This window comes from Morus notabilis, unplaced genomic scaffold (assembly GCF_000414095.1).
Source record: "Morus notabilis unplaced genomic scaffold, ASM41409v2 Scaffold329, whole genome shotgun sequence".
In the NCBI taxonomy this organism is placed as follows: domain Eukaryota; kingdom Viridiplantae; phylum Streptophyta; class Magnoliopsida; order Rosales; family Moraceae; genus Morus; species Morus notabilis.
The window spans coordinates 1429142-1454687 of NW_010358084.1; the positions used below are offsets into that span (position 1 = coordinate 1429142).

At 35.7% G+C, this 25546-nt stretch overlaps 4 protein-coding genes across 6 annotated transcripts; 3 read left to right on the plus strand and 1 right to left on the minus strand.

The window, feature by feature from the left end:
* Nucleotides 1-165: 165 nt before the first annotated feature.
* On the minus strand, nucleotides 166-4062 carry LOC21409997 (O-fucosyltransferase 35). The gene is made up of 9 exons (XM_024161359.1): nucleotides 3259-4062; nucleotides 2752-2901; nucleotides 2507-2579; nucleotides 2317-2387; nucleotides 2137-2225; nucleotides 1808-1940; nucleotides 1468-1700; nucleotides 894-1370; nucleotides 166-801 (listed from the first exon to the last, which is right to left on the minus strand). The coding sequence occupies exons 1-9, from the start codon at nucleotides 3745-3747 to the stop codon at nucleotides 600-602; spliced, it is 1917 nt and encodes a 638-aa protein (XP_024017127.1). The 5' UTR covers nucleotides 3748-4062; the 3' UTR covers nucleotides 166-599.
* Nucleotides 4063-8601: 4539 nt separating this feature from the next.
* Nucleotides 8602-10326, plus strand: LOC21409998 (F-box/LRR-repeat protein 7). 3 transcript variants are annotated; one of them, XM_024161473.1, is made up of 3 exons: nucleotides 8602-8989; nucleotides 9576-10017; nucleotides 10133-10326. In XM_024161473.1, exons 1-3 carry the CDS (start codon nucleotides 8693-8695, stop codon nucleotides 10138-10140), a joined length of 747 nt encoding a protein of 248 aa, XP_024017241.1. In that variant the 5' UTR covers nucleotides 8602-8692; the 3' UTR covers nucleotides 10141-10326. The 3 variants fall into 3 exon arrangements, with proteins under 3 accessions (XP_024017241.1, XP_024017240.1, XP_024017239.1); XM_024161472.1 differs by having other exon boundaries at nucleotides 10144-10326; XM_024161471.1 differs by having other exon boundaries at nucleotides 9576-10326.
* A 2452-nt stretch (nucleotides 10327-12778) lies between these two features.
* Nucleotides 12779-17386, plus strand: LOC21409999. The gene is made up of 6 exons (XM_010091843.2): nucleotides 12779-14301; nucleotides 15102-15535; nucleotides 15659-15820; nucleotides 16404-16479; nucleotides 16790-16945; nucleotides 17049-17386. Exons 1-6 carry the CDS (start codon nucleotides 12904-12906, stop codon nucleotides 17148-17150), a joined length of 2328 nt encoding a protein of 775 aa, XP_010090145.1. The 5' UTR covers nucleotides 12779-12903; the 3' UTR covers nucleotides 17151-17386.
* Nucleotides 17387-21052: 3666 nt separating this feature from the next.
* LOC21410001 (ankyrin repeat-containing protein ITN1) lies at nucleotides 21053-25546 on the plus strand. Its single transcript, XM_024161468.1, has 7 exons — nucleotides 21053-21282; nucleotides 21556-22020; nucleotides 22597-22752; nucleotides 22868-22945; nucleotides 23334-23381; nucleotides 23516-23955; nucleotides 24843-25546. The coding sequence occupies exons 1-7, from the start codon at nucleotides 21096-21098 to the stop codon at nucleotides 25440-25442; spliced, it is 1974 nt and encodes a 657-aa protein (XP_024017236.1). The 5' UTR covers nucleotides 21053-21095; the 3' UTR covers nucleotides 25443-25546.

Genomic DNA, 25546 nt, shown 5'->3' on the forward strand with positions numbered 1-25546 from the left:
GTTAGAATTGATGTTAGAACTTAAAAATGTTAAAATCTGATACTAAAGCATAAAGCACCCAGTTTCATATCAAATATAATGACGATATGACTTTGGCAATAAAATATATTACCATAACATATTTTCGTACTATTATAATATGGAAATAGAAAACAGTCATTATCACTCATTGTATTCCCATCAATTATTTCAAATTCAATAAATGTATTACATGCTATAACTCCTCCCGCAAAAATGAAGAAAAAAATAATAAACAAAATAGATTGAGTAGGTGAAGAGGAGACTATTCTTGGTAAGTTGGTATTAATGTTTACTTGGCAGTTATATAACGTGAATGACATCTATTTGTTATGTGATGACCTGCAATTACTATTTCAATGTCCCCAATCTTCTAGTATAAATCCGTGACATTCTTCAAGAACTTTTACACAAGTGAGTTGGTTTTTGCCAACCAACGTATCCATTCTCTCCTGGGTTTGGAAAGATTTGCCATTTTTGCTGGCCAATGTCTGAATGAATCGTGAAGCAATCCCGTAAGGCTTTGCGTGCAGCTTAGCTCGCGCCATGAAACAAAACGGAAGCAACACTCGATCTATCTTTCATTTTTCGCTCCCCGATTCACAAATACATCCTGGGAGGGGATTTGCAAAGAAACTTTCCTCCAGTTTTGGAAACTCTCCAGGCTCTCTCAAATATGGAGCCCCAGTTCTGTCATGATGAAGCTTCTTTACTTTGGAACTGAATTTCTTCCAAGAGATTTTTCCTTCATCCAATTGATCGACAAGTTTCACGAAATTCATCCTGCAGAAGCACCAAAATAACAATTAAGGTTTATACAGCACACATGAAATATGTAAGATCGATATAGATGCTCAAATTGGAAGCAGAATTACTTGTCTGGATTGATAGTCTTCTTAAAGTTCTCAAAGCGTCTGTGTCCTTGAACTGCCTTGGCCATATTCCCGTCGTACGTGTACACAAACACATCACTCTGAAGAGCAACTACATAATCTAGACCAGCCAACATATTCTGGTGATTTTTGAAAGGTCTCAGCTCATCTTCTGTAGCAAGAGTCGAATGAGAGAAGATGTTGGGGAAGTCGTCGTTAAGATATTGCATGCTTCCATTTCCATAAGCTTCTCCAGCTACCAAGTAAATCCTGGTGTTGGATGGAAAACCCAATCCTCTCAGTAAAAGAGAAGTCTCCCTAGGGGTCAACGGGCAGCCACCAAGCAACCTCTTCTCCATCCCATTAATCTCTTTTTCCTTCCAATGGCTAATTTCATAACGCATTTTGCGTAATTCATCATCTTCTTCTGCAGTCAAATTGTGACTACAGCCTGTAAATGCAAGCATATCCTTCTCATACCTATAGCAAGAAAGAAGCGTTTAAAATTAAGGGAAAAGGAGGAATAAAACTTTTACAAATTGCAATACCTAGAATCATATATAACGACAATGCTTGCCTCAAATGAAGAGCAAGATAAGGGTTTCCATCACATCTCATTCTAGAAACCAATGTGGTTGCAAGTTCTTCTATCTGAGCTGAATACTTCAGTGCCCTGTAATTGACACGACACCGCAGCTTTTGTATGGAATTTGGAATGCCATTGTTGGCAAGCCGAGAATCAGTATGAGTGAAATAGACAACTTTGTGCTGCTTCAACGGAGGTAGGACTTCTGTCTTATAATAACCAGCCTGAGCATAAAAACATGAATCAGCTGATAGTAGTCCCACAAAATGATAGAAGGTAAGAAAGGATGCTAGCCAGAAGACTTCAGTGAAGCATAACTACTTATGCGTACCTTAGACCATGAAATTGGTGTTTTCATTAAAGGCTCAATATCAGCATAGGCAGGTGGTAATGTCTCAACTATGTGGACATCGTCCTTCAATGTCTCAATGAAATGCCGCCAATCAAAAAGATCTTTAAAGCCGCTGCAATCATATATAGAAGTAGTTAGCTTGGTAAAACCACTAAAGCAGCTAAACACTTCCCATGTAAAGCATTTATATGACATTGAACTCTTAAAGCAATATACTAAGCGGTGCTAGGCGCATTGAAAAGGAAAACCAAAAAACATTTTACCATCCAATCAACTACTCCAATAACAGAAGCACAGAGTAAACTGACCTCTCATCAGCCCAGTAGGAGGTGTGATCAAGCGAAGGAAGGACAAGAGTTGCCTTCATAATCTTAGCAACAGCAACCATATCGCAAATCTGCACTCTAAATTATTCATACATCAGATCATAGATAAATTTCAAGACCACAGTCTTCATTAAAAAAAATAAAAACACACAATAGCCAGACCCCAAATCTCATCTGATTCAAGCCGCCATTAGCATTTATAAGAAGGTATCCGTTGGTCTTCAAATCCAGCTCTACAAAGAAGCAAGCAATAAACAAGAAAAAAAAAAGGGTTAAAAGCGCATAATCAGCACCGAACAAAAATCACATGCTTCAGAGAGAGAATATGGACTTCATCAAGTAAGTTGCGTACTTTTTTTATTATTTGGCTGGTCAATGCACTGGGTGAAATTCTCACTGTTGGGTCTGGACCAGATACCTGAGTACTGAACAAGAAATGAATTTTCTAAGTGATTAACAAAAGCCCCTAATTCTCTACCTTTTTAAAAAAAAAAAAATCTCTATATGGTTTTCAAAGTTAAGTAATTCTTAATGGTTTCCATAGAAATTAGGATCAGTACATATTTATGTACAAAAGGGGGGAAAAAAAAAACTTACTTCATCCTTGCTCTTCTGGTTATCAACTCTTACACCTGTTGATACCATCATTAGAGTTCTCTCAACATCAGTTCCTTTCTTCTCCCTATACACGTAATCTTTGGAGCTTTGGTCCATCACAAGTAGACCAGACATGGGATCCGTTGAATCCTAAAACAAAAGGTTTCTTATAGTTTAGATAATACAAATATAAATCAAGCACATAAAAGATAAACCAGAACAAAACTCCAAAACAAAAAAAAAAAGGTACAAATTTACATGTTATGAAATTATGAATAGAATATATTCTTATTACGAAGTCAATCCTCATAATCCACTGCTTTTAACTTTATTTAGCATCTTTCTTTTTTTTTTAATGCCTATTTAGCATCTTTCTAGAATTGTATTTGTCACGAAAATCCAACACAAAGAAAGACAAAAACTGCATTTAAAGGGAAAAAAAAAGGGAACACATTTTTTTTTTTTTTCAAAAAAGAAGAAAGAAATAAGAAGATAGAATCAACCAACCCGATCAGAGGAAGCTCTTTCAATGGCGGATCCGAACCAACCAGTCGCGCAAATCTTCAGCACTCCGAGAAACAAACACAGACCACAGAACACCAAGAACATCCAATGTCCGAGCTTCTTCTTTTCCCTAAGCCCTAAATCCACAACCACCGATCCAATTTTCTTCCTCAACGCGAATCTATGCCTCCTTTCCAGAACCGAGTCAAATCCGTCGACGGAACTCAGATTACCGCCGATTTCAGATCTAGGCGAGTTCAGCTGAAGCTCAATCTCGTGGTGCGGACTCAATCCGCTTCCGTTGTTTCCGCCGCCGCCGCCGCCATTGTTGCCGGTGTTGGTGCCGCTCTGCGAGGAGCTGTTGGCGTTGCGCTTGAACGAGTGGGCCCGGCGAGTCATCGGGCCGGAGAATCGCGGGCTGTTGACGCGCTGCGAGACTCCATCGCTGGGGCTGTGCTGGTGGTGATGGTGATGGTGACCCATGTCCTGCATATCGCGATCGCTAGTGGTTGGCCTGAGATCGAATCGCCATTCACGAACCAGATAAGCTTCGCTTCGAGTCTGTATCTAGCTCAGAACGCCGTCGTTTTATCTCTTCCGCGTCGTCTGTTTTGCTCTGAAGTCAATCGGAAGTTTTCTTTCTTTTTTTTTTTGCTTTCCTTTTCTTTTTTATTTTTGTTTTTAACTTTATTTTTCTCTTTCTGGTGCAAATAGAATCGAAAGCTTTTATTGAAAATGAAATGGAGAGAACCGTGTATTTGCGCGTTATTCAGTGGATAATGATAATGTTCGTTCTTTGCACTTTAGTGCCCCCTGAAATGTTGGATCTTAGTTTCCATTAAAAAATATAAAATATGTCTATACATATGTCAAAAATGGAAATCCGGCAAAATAAAAGATTTTTTAATATATACATGTCAAATATGGGAAATAAAAATAGGGGAAATATCAAATATACCAAAGTGATGGCCAATGGGTTTTTTTTTTGTCCTCTGTATAAATTTGAATTCTGTGCTTATTTATTTATTTATTTTTTTTATATTTTTGAATTTTGTTGCTTATATGGGTTTTGACTCTAGTAATGAAATGGTAAAAATGTTGGTGAATCTTACCAAACTAACTTGATTCACTGTTTATTTTCTGTAATTGTATGAAACATGAATAGGATTTATGCCTTTTTTTTTTTTCCTTAAAGAGGAAGATAAGTTTTCCATTATCTTTCCTGTAAAGCGTTCCTAAGAATGAATCCTTTTCACCCAAAAAAAAAAAAAAAAAAGTGTCCCTACGAAAAGGTAAAGTAATAATTTTCTTACTAAATGGTCAAATTGAAAGGAAGAAAAAAAAAGTGTCAAGAATGACAGCAATGAAAAAGACACAACTAAAACACAGGACTTAATTAGTAAAATATTAAATAAAAAAAGGTAATAAGAATCAGAATTAAATAAGAGGAGAGCTCAAGTCCAAATCTCAAAGGTAATGCAAAAGATGGTCCAAAACTGGATGACGAGAAAAAGAATCTTCAATTATTGAGGGTCGTCATCTCTATTTTTAATCATGTTATCCCGTGAAAGCTTATTTATGCACTATTTGGAAATAAATACAAATAATTGAAAGGGATTTATCACCATCTATATATACATTGGATGTTTTTCCCATATCAAGTTTTTTTTTTTTTTTTTTTTTTTTTTTTTTTTTTTTTTTTTAGCATTTCTTCTTGGAGCTTAGTGGTTTTGATGTTCTATTTGTAATTACACCGGCCGTGTAATTTTGGCTTTTGTATTAACTATGGTTGTTTCTGTTATTATTGTTCCGGACTAATGAAGTACTTTTCCGCCAAAAGATAAAATTTTGCCTATCTTGGTGTATTCTCTGTCTTTTAAGGCAAGAGAATACACTATAAAAGCCAAGAATGAACAAGTAGCAAAAAAAGATCATATTTTTGTTGGTGTAATCCCAATCAAATGAATCCTTAAACAAAGAATTAAACAACATCGAGAAGAACACCAAAAATCCTGCAAATTAAACAAGTAAAGAAAAAGGGCACCGGTGTGGTAATTGGTACAAAAAAAAGGGCACTCTAATGCTTAAGTCAGCAAGCTTTTAGTCAATGGAGTTTTGTGTATTGTAAGAAAAATGTGCAACTTGGCCTCTGAAAATGAGAGAAATTTATAGACCTTTAGAGAATATCCAGTAATAAATGGATGAGTTCTACCTTTGAAACAAATGAGACGATTTATTTCATTTTTGAGCAATGACTGAATGCAACATTTCTTAATAGAGAAGTGATTTTGTGGATAATATAATGTAACATTAATTAAAATATTTTAACTGACATGATATTTTAGTTAAAGAAACACGATATTTAATTGCAATGTCATGGTATTATTTCATAACACAAAATGAGACATAAATAAATAGCATACAACAGTCGAATTCTTTTAAAACTCCTTTTTTTTGTGGGGCGTGTTTAGCGTACTGAACACATACAGCCAAAGTCAACGTAAGTTAATGATTATTTTATTATTGTGAAAAAAAAAAAACCTCCGACACAGTTAAGAGTAGAAATTTCTGCGCAGTATGATTTTGCTACAAGTTCCTTCTCAAGTTCACGGGGTAGACTATACCTTTTTTTAGAAAAAAAAAAAGAAAAAAAAAGAAAATTATCAATTTCAGCAATTTGGAAAATATGGGGAGGAAATGGAATTGTCCGTACACCATTGCCCACCATTAGCGACTCACTTTTTATTTTATCTATTTATTTATTTGTAAACCAATATTGACTTGTTAGACTTCTTCGTGTTTAGAAGAGGTGGTTATTAGTGTGATTGGTTTAGGTAATCAAACTAATTCAACTAAAATCCTAATCTACGAGGCGGGGGAAAAGTCGCTGCACAGGTTAGGAAAAAAAAAAAAGATTAGTGGTCTGATAATGACTTCTTTTCTCTATTCAAATATCTAATTACATTCTTAATCCTTCAACCCAATGAAAAAAAAAAAAAAAAAAAAAAACTGCATTTTTTTACAGAAACGCTGCATCACAGTGTGATCCCAATGATATGATTATATGAACCACGTGATTGCTGTTCTGGTCCTTAAAGTTTGGCGGGGCCCACCCAAGAAAATTCTTGAAGCTGATTAGTTTAGCATTCAAATGATTAGATTCCGTGACTCTGATTGGCCCACCCAATAAAAGACGTACTTTTTTTAAAAAATAGAATTACAAAAACCGACTCTTAAATACATCATTCTCAAATTTTACTTTTTTGTTGTGATAAATACTTATTTAATAATAATATGTTAAATTATTAATAATAATTTATAAAATTACACCCACAATCTAGTGACTAGAGATCCGTCATTAATATAATTTGTCAAATTATTTATTCTAAATAAATAAAAAGTTGATAAATTAATGTTGAGATTTAAAACTCCTTAATAGTATTATTTTAAAAGATATTTGTCAAAATTATTCTTTTATTTTCTTTTCTCTTTTTCTTTTTCTTTCTTTTTCTTTTCTTTTTTAAAAATCCTCCTTTTTTTTAAAAGGGTATAAATCTTATTATAAAACAGTTAATATTGGTAAATATGTAAGGGAGTACCAATCTTTTTTTTTCCCTCAAACACAACCATACTATTTCTCAAACAATGCAATATCAAACTTGCGTCCTTTTAAATTCAATCTCCTTCCAACGTACTTTTAAGGAGACGTTTGGTTCATAGATTAGAATTATTTTCGATTTATATGTATTTTTTATGAGAGAAAATACTATAACAAATCACGAACTATGATTCGAATCAGGAGATGAATTCCCTAACCAAATAACCTCTAAATGTTTGATCATCGACAACACAATCTTAACACGGGGTTAAACATTGCTGAGAGAAAAAAAAAAAAACATGATGAGAAGAAATACTTAAATAAAATAGAGAACAATGAAAACCCAAATGAAAAGGTAAAAAATTTTAATATTGGTTGATGACAGTTTTACTCAATACTTATATTCAGTATAAAACGTTTGCTCCGATGATAAATTATCAACGTGCTTATTCAGTTATTCTTCATTTATCACACAACGGTCTCTCTCTTTTTTTTTTTTTTGCATAGAATAATAAAATAAAACACAATAAAATTTGGATAAAAAAGATATATTCCCACCGATAATCTTCCAAAAATGAATAAAATTTCAGGGAAAATACCCAGCTGTCATCGTTCTGTTATGCATATTAGAGACTATATGGAAATCGCAACTTTGTGACTTGGACTTTCTTGGCCGAATGCCAGCGACCCTTGTTTAGACATTGCGGCGGATCCATACCAAGACGGTGATAAAGTTGGCAAGCATTTTATGAAATACATGGTTTTAGTAATCTTTCAGAGTTTCTCTTATAGGACCATGAAAAAATGAACTATCAATAGTTAATTTTTAATTATCTGATTTATATTAAAAATTAATTTTTTTATATTTTTTAAATTTAATGTAATTTTATAAAATATAATGTTTAGAAACTGACTTTATTAATAAGCCGGCCTATCGAAGAAAATTCCTTAATCTTTATAACAACTCTCTAAATTCTTGAAAAACTTTTGGATTAAGGCAAATACTAATAAAATCTCTCAAATAAATGTTGGCTTAGACTCAGTGATAAGTGATGGACCACTGATCAAAGATTTAATTGAGTATGATGTAAATGGTGCCATTAAAGATGGCTCGCGTGATCAACTCAGGGCGGACTTGTTTGGAAATTTGGTTTGTATTGTTTTTCTTTAATAAACTTGGAAAAAAATTGTTTCAGAAGAGATTCAAGTCACTTGTCCAGTAATAATTGATGAGAGAAAAGGATTTTGCTTTATCTTTTTTGTATCATTGGGATTTTTTTTGGATCAGATCTTGTCTATTCATTATTCATGGGTTGAACTATCTTAAGAATGTTTTTTTATGTAATGAGAAAAATGCAAATAGGCGGACAAAAATTGTTCATCGGTCTGATTGTACGACAAACGAGAGGAAAGGATAAAACGGCAAAAAAAAAAAAAACGACAACAGAAGTAAACAAGAACCAATTGAAAACGACGAAAAATATATAAAACAACAAGAACAAAAAACGACAAGGACGAATGACAACAAGTGCAAAACAACGACAAAAGGCTAAATGGCGAGAAAACTAAAAACGACAATGAAACCAAATCCAATAAAAGAAGTAAACAATAAATTAAAAACAAAGACCAATAATTTGAATGACAAAAATAAAGGAAAACGATGGAAAACGACAGCATAAAAGAGGCAGGAAACATATAGAAACTACAATAAACGATCAGAAGCTGCTCGCTTTGAGGTTGTTGACACACCTGATATCAAAGATTGCCTGGTAGTCCTTTTTCTACTTCCCTGGAGATTGTGAAAGATCGAGAAAAGAGAAATCTGCAGGCGGGTACGGTATGGTTTCCGAAGAAGTGTCAATGAGAGCGCAGGAAAAAGGTAGCTCCCTCGCTTCAAGAATTATCCTTCGGTGTTTGGCTCGCAATTCTGATAGATTAGTTTCGCTTGATTACGTCCCGGACCATTTGAGGCACCAGCTAAGTCAGTTGCTATGCCATTCTGGAAGAATGAGTGGTCATTTTCTAAAGCTTCTGGTTCAAGGATCCCCAACAGAGCTTTGGTTGAGGGATTGTTCTTGGCTTAGAGAGGAAGTGTTTAAAGAATCTTTTCAGAACTTTGATCCGAGCGAATTAACGGTATGTTTTCTCATTTCTTAATAATGTTTGGTATTGTTGAGAACCCTTAACATATTTCCGACAATGTAACTTGATCTAACATATCTAGTGTTTTGCCATAGCATTGCCATATCTGTGACAGGGTCGTCTTTGGTGGTCGTTTTATCTAATTTTAATACACAAATTTGTCGAAGCAAGACTCAGTAAACATATTTTATTTTGGCTTTGAAACAAATTGATTCTCATATTCAGTAGTGAGTACTTGGGGTAATTTGTATCATGGATAGTTTATTTTCCATACATAATGTATATCTCTTCCAGTTTGGAAGGCACGTACTATTGAAGAAGTAAATAATCGATAACTAAGTGACTAGTCAATCATGATTGACTTGGATTGAATTCAACTAGCTAGTATGACTAGATAAAAATAAAATAAAAAAGGTATAGGGTTTAAAGCTCATTGATATATTTATGTTTGTCTTTTGTGACATTTCATGCTTGCTATGATTTTCTTATGGGGCATGGAATATGAGCCTGCAGATACTCGTCTCCCTTGTCATTGTTCTTCTTTCTATTTAAGGTGGATTTTATTCTCTTTTTGAATCAGGTGCTACGACTTGGTACGCACGGGCACTGTCTGCCAGATTATGTATTGCCTGCTACCTTAGCTTGCTCGGCAAACAGTTTACCTGCACTAACCAATTTATTAGTTTGTGGTGCATACCAGCTTACAGACGTTGGACTAAGTGCTCTTGTTTCTTCTGTCCCTGCACTTAGATCTCTCATCCTCACCGTGTGCCCCTTTGTCACCTCCTTGAGTATTATCACCATAGCCAACTCATTGGCTTCGGTCCTGAGAGTATTGCGTCTTGGGCATTGCCTAAGGCTTGACGCCATGATTATTCTGCCAGCACTGAAGAAACTTGAAAAGTTGGAGGATTTGTCTGTAGAAGGCATTGAAAATATTTGTGACGAGTTTATTGAGGAATTTATTAGCATTCATGATCATAATTTGAAGGAGCTTAGTTTGGCTGAGTGCAAAGAAGTTGGTATAGGATGTTCTATTCATAACGCTTGTGATGCACAACTTTCGTGTAGTTTCATAACACTTTCTGTTACATGGATTCTTTGTTCGTTATGTTGTTTGTTTTTAAATTGGTGCAGCAATTTGACAGATTCTTCATGAAGATAATTGCTGAGAAATGTCCCGGCTGACGTGCAATTGACCTTTGGGACTTGGGACAAATTGACAGATGCTTCCTTAGGATATCTTGCGAATGGTTGTCAAGCAATTCGAAGATTAAAACTCCACAACCAACAGTTCAGGTTGTTGCCATAATGTAGACATTGATCTATCTTTCCCCTTGGATTATATTTAAATGTTCTCTTTTTGCTATATAATTGAGGATTAGTCAAATTTATGTTGTTAACAATTTAAATTACTGAACCAATTTCATAAAGAATGTTGTGGCTGTTTAACCTATATTATATATATATATATATATATATAGTTATGGAAATGGATGATTTGTTCTCACATATGGTAAACTATGGGGCTTGGTGAAGAAATAAGGAACTGCAGTCTAATTGATGCTTGTTTATATTATACTTTACCTGGTTCTCTTCAAAATTTTGAGAACTTGTAGTATTTCTGTGGTTTGTATTCTCAATTCTGCTCTTGTACAAGTGATATTATAATCTACAACGAGAAAATATGTTCAAACTTCAGGTAAGTAATTTATAACATTTGTGTTTGATTCAAAGAAATGTATGGAAGCGAATAACTCTAGGGCACACGGTTGATGTCCACTGACTGACAGACTAATTGAAATGCCCTTTTTGGATGACGACGGTGATGAATGTATTGCTGCATTTCTGGAAACCTCTATCTAGAAGAACTTGTATTGAATAAGGTCAGGAAGGTATTTATTCTCCCTCTGTCGCTGTTATGCATTTGTACATGGATACACTATTTCTCTCATTGTGTTCTGTGAGTAAATTGCATGAACCAGAGAGCCATGGCTGCCCGACTTCATGCTTCTCTAGTTCACTTGCTGTGTTTTGATGTGTCCGTAGAAGCTGGTCTAGTGTAGCATTGTTTGTTGAGTTTCTGTTCGTTGCTTGCTTGCTGCGATTTTATGCCAAGTTAATTTTTGCTAAAAACTTGAGTGCCTATTTAGGTTGGTTGGCAGACAGCCTTATCAATTGTCGGGCGTTCAAGAATGTTGCGTAGTCTGGATCTAACATATTGCCGAGGTTTAACAGACAATGAACTGGGCTTTGATTGTGGACAGTTTCCTATCGTTGAGGGTGCTTAAACTATCTGAATGTACTAGGGTAAACTTACAAAACAGAACACATATACATTTGTACACTTGACCAGTGTGTTCAACCCATGTATGCTATAGAGTAGAGAGTGACATATAAGGTGTTTTCTCTGTAGATTACGGATGCTTTTATCAATGGCCACTCCAATCCTGGATTAAAAATCATTGGCTTTCCAACGTTTCGGGTGCATAGTGGATTGACGGGACGCTTATGGCTACGAGATCCATGACTTTCCAGAAGGCAAAACTAGTCTAACAAGTTGTACAAACCTGTTACAGATTTTCACTAATAATGTAATTAGACTGAGTAAGATAGAGACCATAAAAATTTTGTTTTGTTAGGTCTGCAAATATTCAATTACAAGTATGCAATTTTTTCAATTGTTTTTAGGTTGCGGAATTGGATTACCGGCCTCTATTGTTTCCTGTAGAATTGTCTATTTAGTTGGATGAAATCCTAGTTGAGGTTAGTCTTTCAACATTCATGTTCTTACTTGCTGCACGTACGTACGACTTTTTCCTTTTACACAAATTTCCGGCTAATTTTGAAAAAGATATAAAAAATAAAAAGTATAGGATGGACAGTGTTTATAACGTCTCCGATTTTAATGTTGGTCCCTTCAAAGAGTATGGATGGACAGTGATTTTAATATCATTTATGCTTTGAAATTGTGCCTTACCTTTATGACAAAATTCTTGGGGCAATAAAATCTAAACAGGATATCTCTCATTTATTTCCTTTTTTTTTTCTTTTTAGCAAATTATAGTCAGTAGTTCGGTTTTGAATCTTTTTCAATTCTTCATATTAGAACATAACTTACTACCGACAATTGTTAATAAATAACACTTTCTGAAGAAAATTTATAATAATAAAAATTAGTTTATTAACTAAAAAGTAGTAAAATATTGTGTAAATAAAAAAGTAAATATTGATTAAAAATGCATATTATATAGGAGTAAACCGTGTAAATCCCGAATCTATTAATTTGATAATGTGATAAGCCGGAGTAAATTTTAACTTATCAAATTTGATCATGGATAAATATGATAAATTCTGAATTCACTGACAAATTCAGTGATAAATTCAGATAAATTCTAATTTATCAAATTTGATCACGTAATAAATTCTGTAAATATCTAATTTAAAAACCTAATCCTAATATAAATTTAAATAAATTCTGAATTTACTAGATTTGATTCCCAAATAGAGTGAATAAATCTCGAATTTCTTTCTATTGACTAACTTACTGTAAAGTTCTACTATCTTTTTTATTTCCTGAAGAAAAGGCCATTTACCTCTTTTTTCTGTAGAAAAGAAAAGAGAAACATTAAAAACGTTTGATCTAGTGGCAGCCCTCGTTTGGGTAGAGTTGGGGCTTGGATAGAGGTTGCGGATTTGATCCGGCCGTAAAAAAAACAAAAACAAAAACAAAAAAGAGAAAAGAAAGGAAAAAGAATAAACGAGACACAAGGGTTTATCAGATGGCGGGAAAATATAACCAACATATAAGCATGTCCCGAAAGCTTCTTCCTTTCTCAAGCCATAAACGGTGGCGCAAAACCTAACTCCTACTCTCTCTTCTCTCTGTCCTACAGAATTAAATATCAATGGCGGTTTTGAGATCTCGCGAAATCGTCCCAACTGGAACACCACCAAAACCCCAAAAAACAAGGAATGACAATAAGCTCGAACCTCCTACCCCAGCCCAGACCAAAGAGTCCTCTCCATCCTCGCACCAGGACCCGATTCCCATCTCTACCGGGTCAGCGCCCGGTCGGGTTCCAGTACTCGGAGTGGCGCCGAGGCGGAGCCGCCGACTCGCTTCCAAACTGGTGGAACCGCCCGCTGAGGGTCCGTCTCGGGATTCGGTCCAGGACGGCGGTCGTCAGCGTCGGAAGGGTGGGTCACGTGAGGACGCCGCGTACTCGGCGGAGGAGAAGGCGAAGGAAGAAATTGAGGAGGTGAAAACGGATTCTGGTTCGGAGGAGCCTAGGTTTTGGTCTTCGGATTTGGAGGAGGCGAAGGGGAAGAGGAAGTTGGGGGTCGTCGATGGTTATCTTCCGTCTCTGGAATGTTCGGAGGACGGCGAAGGGGGAATTGGGGTTTTGAGTCTGCGGTCTGGGAAGAGAGTCTCGAAGAGAGGAAATGACGGAATTGAGGGAGGAAGACAAGTTGGAGAGTTCGGGAAAATTGGTGAAGATAAGGGAAAGGCGATTTTGGATTCCGAAGAGGCATCGGGGGAATTTCGGATTCCGAAAATAAGTAAGGGCAAGAGAAAGATCAGTGACTCAGGTGAAGAAGAAGTAATTGCCGATGAAAATGGTGATAACAGGAAGAGGAAAGGGAAAGGATTATTGGTTGAAGATGATGGCTTGGTGTCTAATTCCAACCTTGACGTGGAAATAAGATTAGAAACTGAAGTTGAGAATAATTCTGGTGACAATGTAGTGTCAAATGAAGGGCAGGTTAGAAATGAGTTCATGGAAAGGTTCCGTGATATCGCCAGGCGAAATGCTTATCGGTTTGCTCATTTTGATGGTGAAGAAGAGGATAATGAGCCTCATTCTGAGGTTGATGACGAACCCGATATCGAAGATTGGCCTGGTCCTTTTTCTACTGCCCTGAAGATTATTAGAGATCGAGAAAAGAAAAATCAGCAACCGGGTAATTCCTCGTCTCGGGAGAAAAAACCCGCAGATGTGGTATGGTTTCCGAAGAGCAACCAGGATTGCAAGTGGTCGAAGAATGTTGTTCCCTCGCTTCAAGAATTATCCTTGCGGTGTCTGGCCAACAATGCCGACAAATTGGTTTCACTTGATTACTTCCCAGACTGTTTGAAGCACCGGCTGAGTCAGTTGCTCTGCGATTCTCGAAGAATGAATGCTCATGTTTTTAAGCTTCTGCTTCAAGGGTCTCCAACAGAGGTTTGCGTCAAGGATTGTTCTTGGCTAACAGAGGAAGAGTTCACAAAATGTTTCCAGAACTTTGATCCGAGCAACTTAATGGTATGCTCTTTCATTGATTGATGATGCTTGCCTTTGTTTAGAACTACTAATATTTTTATAAGCTAAAAATTACCAATTTTTTTGGCCACATGACAGCTCTATTGTTCTCCATATCATTACCATATCATATTATATCATTGATCCTGTCTTTTTAGTGTCGTTTTGGTCGTTTCTTTTTTATATAGAAGAAGTAAATCTATATCTTCTAGTTTGGAAGGCATGTACTATTGAAGAAGTAAATAATTGGGTGGTAGCATAATCGAGTAGCTAAGTGACTGTCTAGTCGATCATGATTGACGTTGACTTTCTAAGCCTACTTGAGTGTTGAACAAAAACATTGTCATAGCTGAATTTGCTGCAACAGATGGTTGTTGTCTAATTTGTAAAAGGAAATAGGGTGGATTTTCTGAAGGACGTTTGACATTTGGCTAAAAATCCAAGATCGTTCACTCTAATGGATGTAATCTGTTTTGCGTAAGAGTGGTGCAGTCCAGTGCGTGCTCTTTGCTGTATATCACAAAGCTTCTTTTTTATTGAAGCAGGGAAGACAGGTTTTTGAACGATGACAATAGAATTTGTAAAATAAATTTAACTTGCTAGTCTGAAAAGATAAAAAAGAAGGGAAAGAAAAAAATAATTGGATTGAATTCTCACTGGTATATTTTCGCCCATTGTTTGTGACAATTTTGTGCTTGCTATGTTATTCTTATGGGGCATGTGCTATAGGCCTGCAGATTCTTGTCTTCGTTGTTATTTTTCTCTTTCTATATAAGCTGGATTTTATTCTCTTTTTCAATCAGGTGTTACAACTTGGTTTCTGCGGGCGCTGTCTGCCAGATTTTTTATTGTGTTCTACCTTAGCTTGTGCTGAAAACAGTTTGCCTGTGCTAACTACTTTATCAGTTCGTGGTGCATGCCGGCTTTCAGATATTGGACTAAAGTCTCTTGTTTCTTCAGCCCCTGCACTTAGATCTCTCAACCTCACCGAGTGCTCCCTTCTCACCTCCTCGAGTATTGACACCTTAGCTAACTCATTGGGTTTGATCCTGAGAGAGTTGTATCTTGATCAGTGCCTAAGCATTGACGTCATGCTTACACTGCCAGCGCTAAAGAAACTTGAACAATTGGAGGTTTTGTCTTTAGCAGGCATTGCAACTGTTTGTGACAAGTTTATCAGGGAATTTATTAGCATTCGTGGCCACAATATGAAGGAGCTCATTTTGGCTGATTGTGTGTAAGTTGTTTTAGCATATCTTATGTTTGATGCTTGTGATGCACAACTTTCATCTAGTTCCATAAGCTTTTCTATTTCACAATTTCTTTGTTGGTTACGTTGTTTGTCTTTAATTTGGTGCAGAAACTTGACAGATTCTTCATTGAAGATTATTGCTGAGAAATGTCCTGGCTTACGCGCGGTTGACCTTTCAAACTTGCGCAAGCTGACAGATTCTTCTTTAGGATATCTTGCCAATTGTTGTCGAGCAATTCAAAGACTAATACTCTCCCGCGATCTGTTCAGGTTGTTCCCTAACATAGCCATTGAAACAACTTTCTGCTTGTACTATTTTGACATGTTTTGTTTTTTGCTAGATAATTGATTGGTTGTCAAGTTTATATTATTAACTAGTTTAAATTACTAAATCCATTTCGTAATGAATCCTCTATCTGTTTAACCTTAATCTGTTATTGTTTTAGCTTTAGTTATGGAATTGGATGATTGTTCTCTTAAATGAAAATCTATGGGGCTTATTGAAGAAATAAGGAACTGCAGCATATTTCATGCTCGTTTATATTATATTTAATATGGGTCTCTTAGACGTTTTGAGAACCTGTAGCATTTCTCTATATATATTACAATCTATAGGGAAAAACTGTGTTGAAATTTCTGGTAAGATAGGCACTGTTCAACATTTCGTTTGAATTAAAGAAATGTATGGAACTTTGGAAGCGATTTACTCTGGCTATCTTCTTTCAGAACTCATGCTTCTTCTTATGCTGGTTACATGATCTCAAGTGATTTTATGGAAGGTTCTGTGCTCACCCCATATTGTTGGTGGCCTCTGACTTACACTAATTGATATATCTTTTCCGTACAATGACAGTGATAAAAGTATTGCTGCATTTCTGGAAACCTCTGGAGAGTGTCTAGAAGAACTTTCATTGAATAGTGTCAGAAAGGTACCTACTCTCTCTCTATTTATCTGTTATGCAATCGAATGTGCAAACCCTATTTTCGTTATGGTGTTCTATGTATATAAATTGAATGACTTCTCATCACGGGAACCCATGGTTCCCTAAACATTTTGGCTTCTGCTTCAATTATTGGTTGATATTGGCATCTGCTTACCATTTTGCATAGTTCAGTCATTGGGTTTCAATGTGTCCATAGAAGCCAGCTCTAATTACTGTTGCTGAGTTTCTGTTCGTTGCTTGATTGCTGCGATTTTATGCCAAGTTATTTTTGCTAAAAACGTGAGTGCCTATTTAGGTTGGTTGCCACACAGCCTTATCAATTGCTAGGCGTTTAAGAGTGTTGCGTAGTTTGAATCTATCATTTTGCCGAGGTCTGACAGACAACGCACTGGGCTTTATTGTGGACAGTTGCCTATCGTTGAGGGTGCTTAAAATCTTTGGCTGTACTCAGGTAAACTTATAAAACGGAACATAGATACCTGTTCGACATTCAGTGTTTTCAACCCTTGTGTGTTATATAATAGGAGATGAGGTAAGGTGTTTTTTCTCTGTAGGTTACCAGTGTTTTTGTCAATGGCCACTCCAATCCGGATGTAAAAATCATTGGCCTGCCAATGTGTCCTGTGCTAGAAGATTTTAAAGAGCCAAGCGTATGAAGCTACACTAAAATATTCCTTAGCGTCGATTTTGTCTCCAACTGGACGCTTCGGGGTATGACGTCTGAGTCTCCAAAAGGCAAAACTAGGGTAACAAGTTTGGTGCCCTGTTGCAGAATTTGACTAATTCAGTTCATCTGCACAATTTCTAAGGCCTCTATCTTACTCGGTCTAATTACTTTTGTAAACAGAATACACAGTTGTACCTGTCACATTACTAACCTTTTACAAGCACTGGTGTAAATGACAGGAATGCCATTTTGTTAGTTATTTTATTCACTTAATGATGGAGATGCTGTTTATTTATTGCATTTTTGAGGTTGTAGAATTGGATTACTTTTGTGAGAGTCCGACTCAACCTGACGGGATTGAATACAAGCGTTTTTAAAAGGCTTCGCTAATCAATGGTATAACGCGTTTCCTGAGCCAACAGTTAAAAACTACGTCAGTTCGAGAAAAACGTTGACTTATTTTTTAACATTTATAGTCCTTTTTGTATAATATTCATCTTGTGTTATTAGAATCCTTTTTCTATGGCCCTTATCTTGGAATCTCTTGTTTCTCAAGAATTTGGCCATTTATTTTATCATACTTTAACCAGTTTATAATAAATACAAGATTCATATCATACTTTGAAAAATACTTTTTAAATCTCAATCTCATGAAAGTATTCCAACAATAACATATATAAATTGGAAACATTCATTAAAAATATACTATTATTCAAGTGATGCAGTGGAAGGTACACTTACAAATTCGCTGGTCGATTTGTTCTCTCTCTCTCTCCCTCTCTCGCCTCCTCCATATGAAGGATTCATAGCTTGTCATCTTATATTCTAGCCCTTGGATCAAAGCATATGTGGATAGATCCTAGCCATTGATTCCATATATAATATTTACCATTGGATCATAAGTGTTTTGGCTAAATCTTGGTCATTGATGAAATTCCAAGTGTCTAATAAAAGACAATGTGAACTTTTCTTCTTTTTTAATCTTGACAAGTGTTCACTTAGAAAAAAATTTGAACTTTTTTTCTTTTCTAATCTTGACAAGTGTCCATTACATGTGAATTTTTCTGTATTTATATGTTATCTGATAAGACATGTATTATTAATGGATACCGCTCAAGTGGTATTGAAAATTGGCCAAGCTTTTGCAGTTCATCTTCTAAAATGTTATACTGGCAAACGTGATTGTTGCAGTATAGAAATATAACATCTCCATTGTTTGCGTAAAAACCCAGAATATGCTTTTACCTCTTTCCCTTCAATGCATGCCTCACGCCCCAAATTCCACAAATAAGTCACTGTAGCATTGTCGTTGCAGTCCCTCAGCTCCCACACTCTCAAAACTTCCTCTCCATCACTCTCCTTCATCGGTAAACCGGCCAACCGAAGCCTGCCCAGCAAGCTCCAAGAAACAGATTAATGGACCTTTTAATCGGAGTTAACTACCGTACTTTAAATTTAAATAGAGGGTTGGGATCGGTAGGCGGGTCGATAAAACCCACTGGTTTTTATCACCAGTGCCTGTAAACGGGTCGAAAGCAACAGTTGCGCAGCGATAGCTTGGCTCTATATCGCTTAGCCAGTGTATAACTCCATTGCAAGAGACTACACCACCATTATTCCATGGATGTATATAACAGAACATCTCCGACTGCAGCAGCGGGGTTTGGACAACTGATTCGGTCCACTTTTGCGTTTCAGGAGAAAAGATTAATGCTGTATATGGTTCATGATAACCACCGGAAAGATAGACCAACACTACTTTATAGTTATATCCCAACTTTCCGTTGCAGTTGTTGGGTTTGCATACGAGTCTGACCCTGGAAATAGCTTTTAAAATGCATTCTCCACTGTCTCCCTCTCTTTCTAGTCGCGCGGCGAGGGGGAGCACGTGCCACTACCTGGTGAGAGGATTGCAGAGATAGAAGTTCTTGCTTTAAAGAGATGGAGAAACAAGCAATAAATCCTCGAACCACGCTATTACCAGCATCGGCTCAGGGAGGAGATTTAGGTAATCAGATGATGTACCTATTCTTGGATGGAGATTCTTTGATTTCTTGCAAAATAATTGATGGAAGTCGGTCCCTTGTTTCTTTGGCCAATCAGATCCCATTGAAATATTTTTAATTGAAAGATAAAATTATAGGGCAGTGAGTTGGAACCGGAAGTTTGCCGCTGCTGGTGACTGAAACTTCGAATGACGTAAGGCGTCGAAATCAGAGAAAACCAGCGCTTGCAGACAGAACTACATTGCATTGCAGATCATAAATCAAGTCGAATGAGTATTTCAAAGAGTAGATCATCCGAATTGGAGAGACACCACATACGAAATTAACCCAACACACTTCAAAAGCTCAACTTGACCTAAAAACTTAACCTATTAAGTATTAGGTTATTCTATGTATATAAATCATTTTACATCCTCATTTACTTTTTATGTAGAACAACACACATACGCACTTTTCTTAACAAAAACGTCGTTCAGGAATTTAGCTAATGCTGCAGTTGATGGCTCTTTGGTTTCGGTTTCGCTTATATGTTGCTATATGGAACTATCACTGGGAACCATGATTACAAAATTAGCTATGGAAGCAATGGAACGCCAACTGCTCTCTTGTATCTTCAATTAAAAATAAACATGTTGTGAGATTTACTTTATATGAAAAATAAAAAATATATAAGAATTACTTATGATAATAGGAATAGAAAACATTATTCAAATATTATTTGTTCTTGATTATGAAGAAAATGACTTTTTGCGTTTACACAAGTTTTAATTGACACATTTCTAGGTGATTCTGAAGGAAAAAAAAAGTTGGAGGATAGACCATGTCAACAACGTCTCTGATAATTCAGAAGCGCAAACAATTTTCTTTTTTCTTTTAGAAGCGACCAACTTTTGTCGTAAACAAGCCAGATTTATTAAAGTTGACTACCTGGATGGACAATGCTTTTCTTCTTCAGAGGCACCGACAATAATTTTCCTCTTTCTTCAAGGGAATCATCTTTTGAAGTAAATAAAGGCAAATTTAAGCATATCTCAAAGTCATTACACAATACTACAAGTAAATCAAAGGTGAAAATTCCCTTGAGCAAAAGCACAAAAAAGAGTGAAGATTCCTACTTCAGATCCGTGAGAAAGAAAACTGGTTGCAGAGAAAACTTCTTGTGGGAAATATGTACGGATTTATAGCAAAAGAAACAAAGCAAGGGTAAGAATAAGAAAAAGTGAAGTTGTTCTAGAAATGCAATCAATGTCTCTTAACATCCTCAGTACTCATATGGAACAACAAAAGTAATAGATTTTACTTTACGCAGCCAAGAAGAAAAGCGAACATAAATTAAAGGAAAATTTTCATTTTAATACCCTCTGTTGTATTAAAACTTGAGTATCTTCTGTTTTTGAAAATTTCTTGCTTGTATCTCAACCTTTTAGAAAATTTTTTTTTTGGTACCTAGAAGTCATTTTTTGGGACACAAAAAGATAAAATTGCCCTTATTGTAAAAATTCATCTGTTTACTAGAATTTTAAAGAAAACGAAGATTTTAAAAAAAGATTTTGAAGAGATGAATTTTTTAAAAAGGATTATGTTCTATAGGTATAATAATTTTTAAAATCTTTTTTTTTCTTTAAAATGTTTGGTCAACAGATGAATTTTTACAATAAGAGTAATTTGTCATTTTGTGTCCCAAAAAATGACTCCGAGATACCAAAAAAAGATTTTCTAAAAGGTCGAGGTACCGACATGAAATTTTCAAAAACAGATTATACCAAACTCAAATTATGTTATTGCAGAGAGTACTAAAATGAAATTTTCCCTAAATTTCCATTACTACTTGCATCTATATACAACCAATATTTCCACCCATCGTAGGTGAAAAGACTTGGTTCAAATAATTGTATCCTCTGGGAAGAGAGAGGCACACAAATTGATCAATGGCACTTCCATTAGATGTTGATCCTTCCTTTGGAGTAATCCGTAATGATCATACTCCTACAATTAGGGCACATGAACAACCATTTGTTAAAAGTCATGAAGCCATCCTCAGTTTCAACAGAACCACTGAAACTGCAACAACAAGCACTAGCACTACACAGCAGACCGTCGCTTATCAAAACTATGGTTAGCAACTTTTAAGGGTATGTTTGGAGGATGGGTTCAAACGATCCTGATTTGGGTTCAAATAATATTTTTTCTCATAAAAAAATTTGAATTTAAAAAGTTCTGCTATAATGTTTTCTCTCATAAAATTTGAATTTTAGTTGCTCAAACCACCTGATTTGAACCCACCTTCCAACGGGCCCTAACTCAATATACGTATATATTTGTGTGTTATTTTTGTTGCATCATATATAGGTAGTGAAGAACTAAAATGATCTTGTCATTGATGATTAGATTATTATCTACCCTTGTACAACGCTGCATTGAAAGGCAATTGGGAAGCTGCAAAAACATTTATTGAGAATGACCCCGGTGCAGCTACAGCAAGGATCAACCGAGTTTCATTCACCGCGTTACATGTGGCAGCAGGCGAAGGGCGGTGGGAGTTTGTGGAGAAGCTGGCGGCCATCATGCCTGTGGAGGCACTCGCAATGCAGGACCAGGCAGGGTACACTGCCCTCCACCATGCTGCCATAGCCGGAAGCATGAAGACAGCTGTGGCTTTGGTCAAACGAAATCCTTCTTTGACTAATGTTTTGGATGGCTCGGGGCTAACTCCACTGCTCGTTGCCGCTAGGTATCTGTATGGAAGCTATGAAATTTTGTGGTATCTTACTTTGGTGACTCAGGACGAGGAACCAGGCCTTCCTTTCACTGGTCCTCATGCCATGGAACTCGTTCTTATGCTTGTTTTGGCAGGTTGTCTTGGTTCGTACATAAGAATATAGAATACTTATCAGCTATATATTTTTCTTTTTGAGCTTTGATCTTCTTCTTTATTGTTTGAATTGATGAATTTTTTTTAAAAAAAAAAAAGAAAAAGAAAAAGAAAATCAGACAATACTTTTAGTCATTTTATAGCTTTGAGTTATTTTCATGAATACTCCTTGAACTTTGGACTGCGCCTTTCAAAACGTGACATATAACCCTTGAAGTTTGCATTCATATATGTGAAAAATTTTGTCATTAATTGCACGTCATTTGATTAGGAAAAAAACACATTTTGAAAGAAATAATAGAAATTAGACTTTTTCAGAGTTTGGACTTTCATCATAAAAAATCAACCTTTTAAGTGGAGGAATCAATTTCCTTATATATTTTCATGGTTAAATAACATCAGACTTGAATTTATTTTACCCTTTCGAGAAAATACGAAGTTCATGACATATTTTATAGAGTTCATGAGGTAAAATGGGACACAGTGTGAAGTACTTATGTGAATATACATGATATTTACCTTTTATTTTTCTTCATTTTTAATGTCCTTCCATGTAGACATTTTGCTGTATCTACTCCAACGTTATCCTGGCTTAGCTACCAACACCGCCACCGGGACTGGGGGTACTTCTCTTCTTTCTCTCCTGTCCCTCACTCCTTCAAACTTCTTGAGTGGCACTAGGCTTGGATTCTGGGAAAGTTTCTTTTACTCAGGTATTAATCAATTCAATGGATATGATTATTATCACATTTAAATTTTCATTCTCATGGTTTATTGGCTTATAAAGGATTATGCACGTATAATTTTCATTATCTTGGCCAATTTTAGTTATCCCGGTGAAAAATAGCTATGAACCCCCACATTCTGTTAGAAGTCTTGCGGAGGATGGTCATGGAGAAGGCTCTGGTAAACAATCCTCGTTAATAGAAAATATTAATTTTTGGATGACTTCACAAATTCCCCCTAAACTATATCACTTCTTACAACATGCCCACAGAATTTACATATTTTTTATGCCCCTAATCTATAATACGTTTTCAGCTTCATCCTCTAAACTTTGAAAAATGCTATTTTTTGGACAGTATTATTGATCGAGTTGTTGCTTGTGCACGTTCTATTCCATCCAAATAATTGCACGTTTCGGAATTTGAAAACTGAATTTGGAGACGTATTTTATATCGAGGGCATGATACAAAGTTGATGAGATATGTAGATACAAGTGACATAGTTTAGGGGAACTCAAAATTTATCCTAATATTTATGTTGACTTGATTTTTTTTTTTTCCTGTTCTAGTACTACTTCGACTACAAGGACTACTCTTTAGCATTTTGAGCCAGATAAGTATGATCAGAAAATAATCCTACGTACTTGATCTCATATATACTTGTTTATTTTTGCATTTAGCCAATCAATTTGATCCATTTCCCTTATGATCTTTTGTTTTTGTTTTGTTTTGTTTTTTCCACTTGATGAAGCACCAAGTTTTATCAGGCGACTCATAGAAGCAAAACATAGACATCATTGTGCCGTGGAATTATTCAAACAAGCTTGCACAAAGATCCACGAAACCCATGGTTCTCTGACCGAGTATTTCCGTAACAGAAGATTAATCCAATTCCAGGCCACAACGTTTGGGATAGCCGAAATCTTGAAGATAATGTTTAATCTTTGTCCTGATCTAATGTGGGTTTCTATGGAGGACTTCAAATTCCCGATTCATGTTGCTATCGAGTACAGGCGGGAAAATATTTTCAGTTTCTTGTGCGAAAAGAATATGCGTGTTAAAGTACAAGCGGATCGTTCTGATAGATCAGGGACCGTCATGCATTTAGCGGCGAAATTGGCGCCTTTCGATCAACTATCGTCTGTTTCTGGTGCAGCTTTCCAAATGCAGAGAGAGATGAAGTGGTTCAAGGTAGTAGACAATTTTGTGCCTTTTCTTTTTCTTTTTTTCAATTCCACAATATTATGGGTTACTTTTATCTTTTTGTAGCATGTGTTTTAGCTTTATATTTAAAAGTGATAAAATCATTTTGGTATCGTGTGCTACTTAGTACAATGTGTTTTTAGTAATATTAAAATGGTACGTCGATGTTTTTAAGTTAATTTTTGAGACATGTAATGTCCAAACTACTCTTCTTGTTAATTAAATAGAAATTAATATTTTTTGTTGAAATCTGAAAATATTTTAATTTTAAAAGAAAACAACAAAATAAAAAAAATTCTTTTTTCTAGATTTATTAGTTTTTGGTTAATTAAATAGAAGGGTACTAAAGTCATTTTACGTTTCAAATATCAAATTTAGGGTGCCAAGAAAATGTTTTTATAAACACCGAGGTACGGTTTTAATATTATAAAAAACACATGTTACCAAGAGCATGTTTCGTTGTAACACATGATATCAAAATGATTTTATCCCCATTAAAAAGTATACCTTCATTTTTTTGGACAATAGTCAGTTTTGATCTGAAAATGCCCAAAATACCCTTAAATAAAAAGAAGAAAAAGAAAAATAAAAAAGAAACCTCTAAAAAATGAAAAACAAAAAAAAAGTATTTTTTAAAATTTTTGAACTTTTTTAAATTTTTACTTTTTCAATTTCACAGTAGATTGGTATTTTTAGGCATGTTCAACAAGAATATGCGTGAATTTGTGTATTAAATCTAATGCGAATGTACACGTTTGATGAGATTAAAAATAAAGTGCATGCTTTTGAATTACACAAGGTACAAAATGATAAATGTCTCTGTATACTAAATCTCATTTAGTGGTGGATAATTTTAGTATATGTTTCCGTTTTAGGAGGTGGAAAAGTTGGTTCGCCCTTATAGCAAAACATTACTTAATGAGAGAGGAAAAACTGCCAAGGAGTTGTTCACAGAGGAGCACAAAAAGTTGGCTGAGGCTGGAGAGAAGTGGATGAAGGACACATCGAATTCTTGTATGATTGTCGCGACTCTGATTGCGACGGTTGTGTTTACGGCTGCATTCACAGTGCCGGGAGGTAACAATAGCGACACCGGGGTTCCAATTTTCTTGCGGACTAATGCATTCTTGGTGTTTGCAATTTCAGATGCACTAGCACTCTTTTCGTCTTTAACTTCGGTTTTGATGTTCTTGTCGATCCTAACTGCACGTTATGCCGAAGACGATTTCCTTCGGTCTTTGCCGAAAAGGCTGATCATAGGCCTTGCGTCGCTCTTCCTTGCAATAACCACAATGATGATTGCTTTTGGTGCAACACTTTCTATTGTCCTTAGCAAGAGACTAGACTGGATTTCTGTCCCGACTGTTTTGCTTGCTTCGGTCCCGGTGGCTATTTTTACTTTGCTACAACTTCCATTGTTTATCGAAATGGCTCGATCAACATTTGGGTTTACCTTTCGCCCTCAAAACCTTTAGCGATTCATCTTGGATGTTGAAAAGTCGTTCTTCATCAATTGGTTTTCAGGTTTTTTTTTTTTTTTCCTTCCCATAAGCTATAAATAAATTCATTCTTCATATAG

What these genes read in the sequence shown, in the direction of transcription:
- LOC21409997 (XM_024161359.1), bottom strand. Translation starts at nt 3,747, where the DNA reads ATGCAGGACATGGGTCACCATCACCATCACCACCAGCACAGCCCCAGC. An exon ending in CCAGCCAAATAATAAAAAAA is followed by an intron (nt 2,388 to 2,506) that starts GTACGCAACTTA and finishes GCTTCTTTGTAG; the next exon opens with AGCTGGATTTGAAGACCAAC. An exon ending in TCCTACTGGGCTGATGAGAG is followed by an intron (nt 1,941 to 2,136) that starts GTCAGTTTACTC and finishes ATATGATTGCAG; the next exon opens with CGGCTTTAAAGATCTTTTTG.
- LOC21409998 (XM_024161471.1), top strand. Translation starts at nt 8,693, where the DNA reads ATGGTTTCCGAAGAAGTGTCAATGAGAGCGCAGGAAAAAGGTAGCTCC. An exon ending in TTGATCCGAGCGAATTAACG is followed by an intron (nt 8,990 to 9,575) that starts GTATGTTTTCTC and finishes TTTTTGAATCAG; the next exon opens with GTGCTACGACTTGGTACGCA.
- LOC21409999 (XM_010091843.2), top strand. Translation starts at nt 12,904, where the DNA reads ATGGCGGTTTTGAGATCTCGCGAAATCGTCCCAACTGGAACACCACCA. An exon ending in TTGATCCGAGCAACTTAATG is followed by an intron (nt 14,302 to 15,101) that starts GTATGCTCTTTC and finishes TTTTTCAATCAG; the next exon opens with GTGTTACAACTTGGTTTCTG. An exon ending in CTCTCCCGCGATCTGTTCAG is followed by an intron (nt 15,821 to 16,403) that starts GTTGTTCCCTAA and finishes GTACAATGACAG; the next exon opens with TGATAAAAGTATTGCTGCAT.
- LOC21410001 (XM_024161468.1), top strand. Translation starts at nt 21,096, where the DNA reads ATGGCACTTCCATTAGATGTTGATCCTTCCTTTGGAGTAATCCGTAAT. An exon ending in TGGTCATGGAGAAGGCTCTG is followed by an intron (nt 22,946 to 23,333) that starts GTAAACAATCCT and finishes TTCCTGTTCTAG; the next exon opens with TACTACTTCGACTACAAGGA. An exon ending in TAGCATTTTGAGCCAGATAA is followed by an intron (nt 23,382 to 23,515) that starts GTATGATCAGAA and finishes CACTTGATGAAG; the next exon opens with CACCAAGTTTTATCAGGCGA.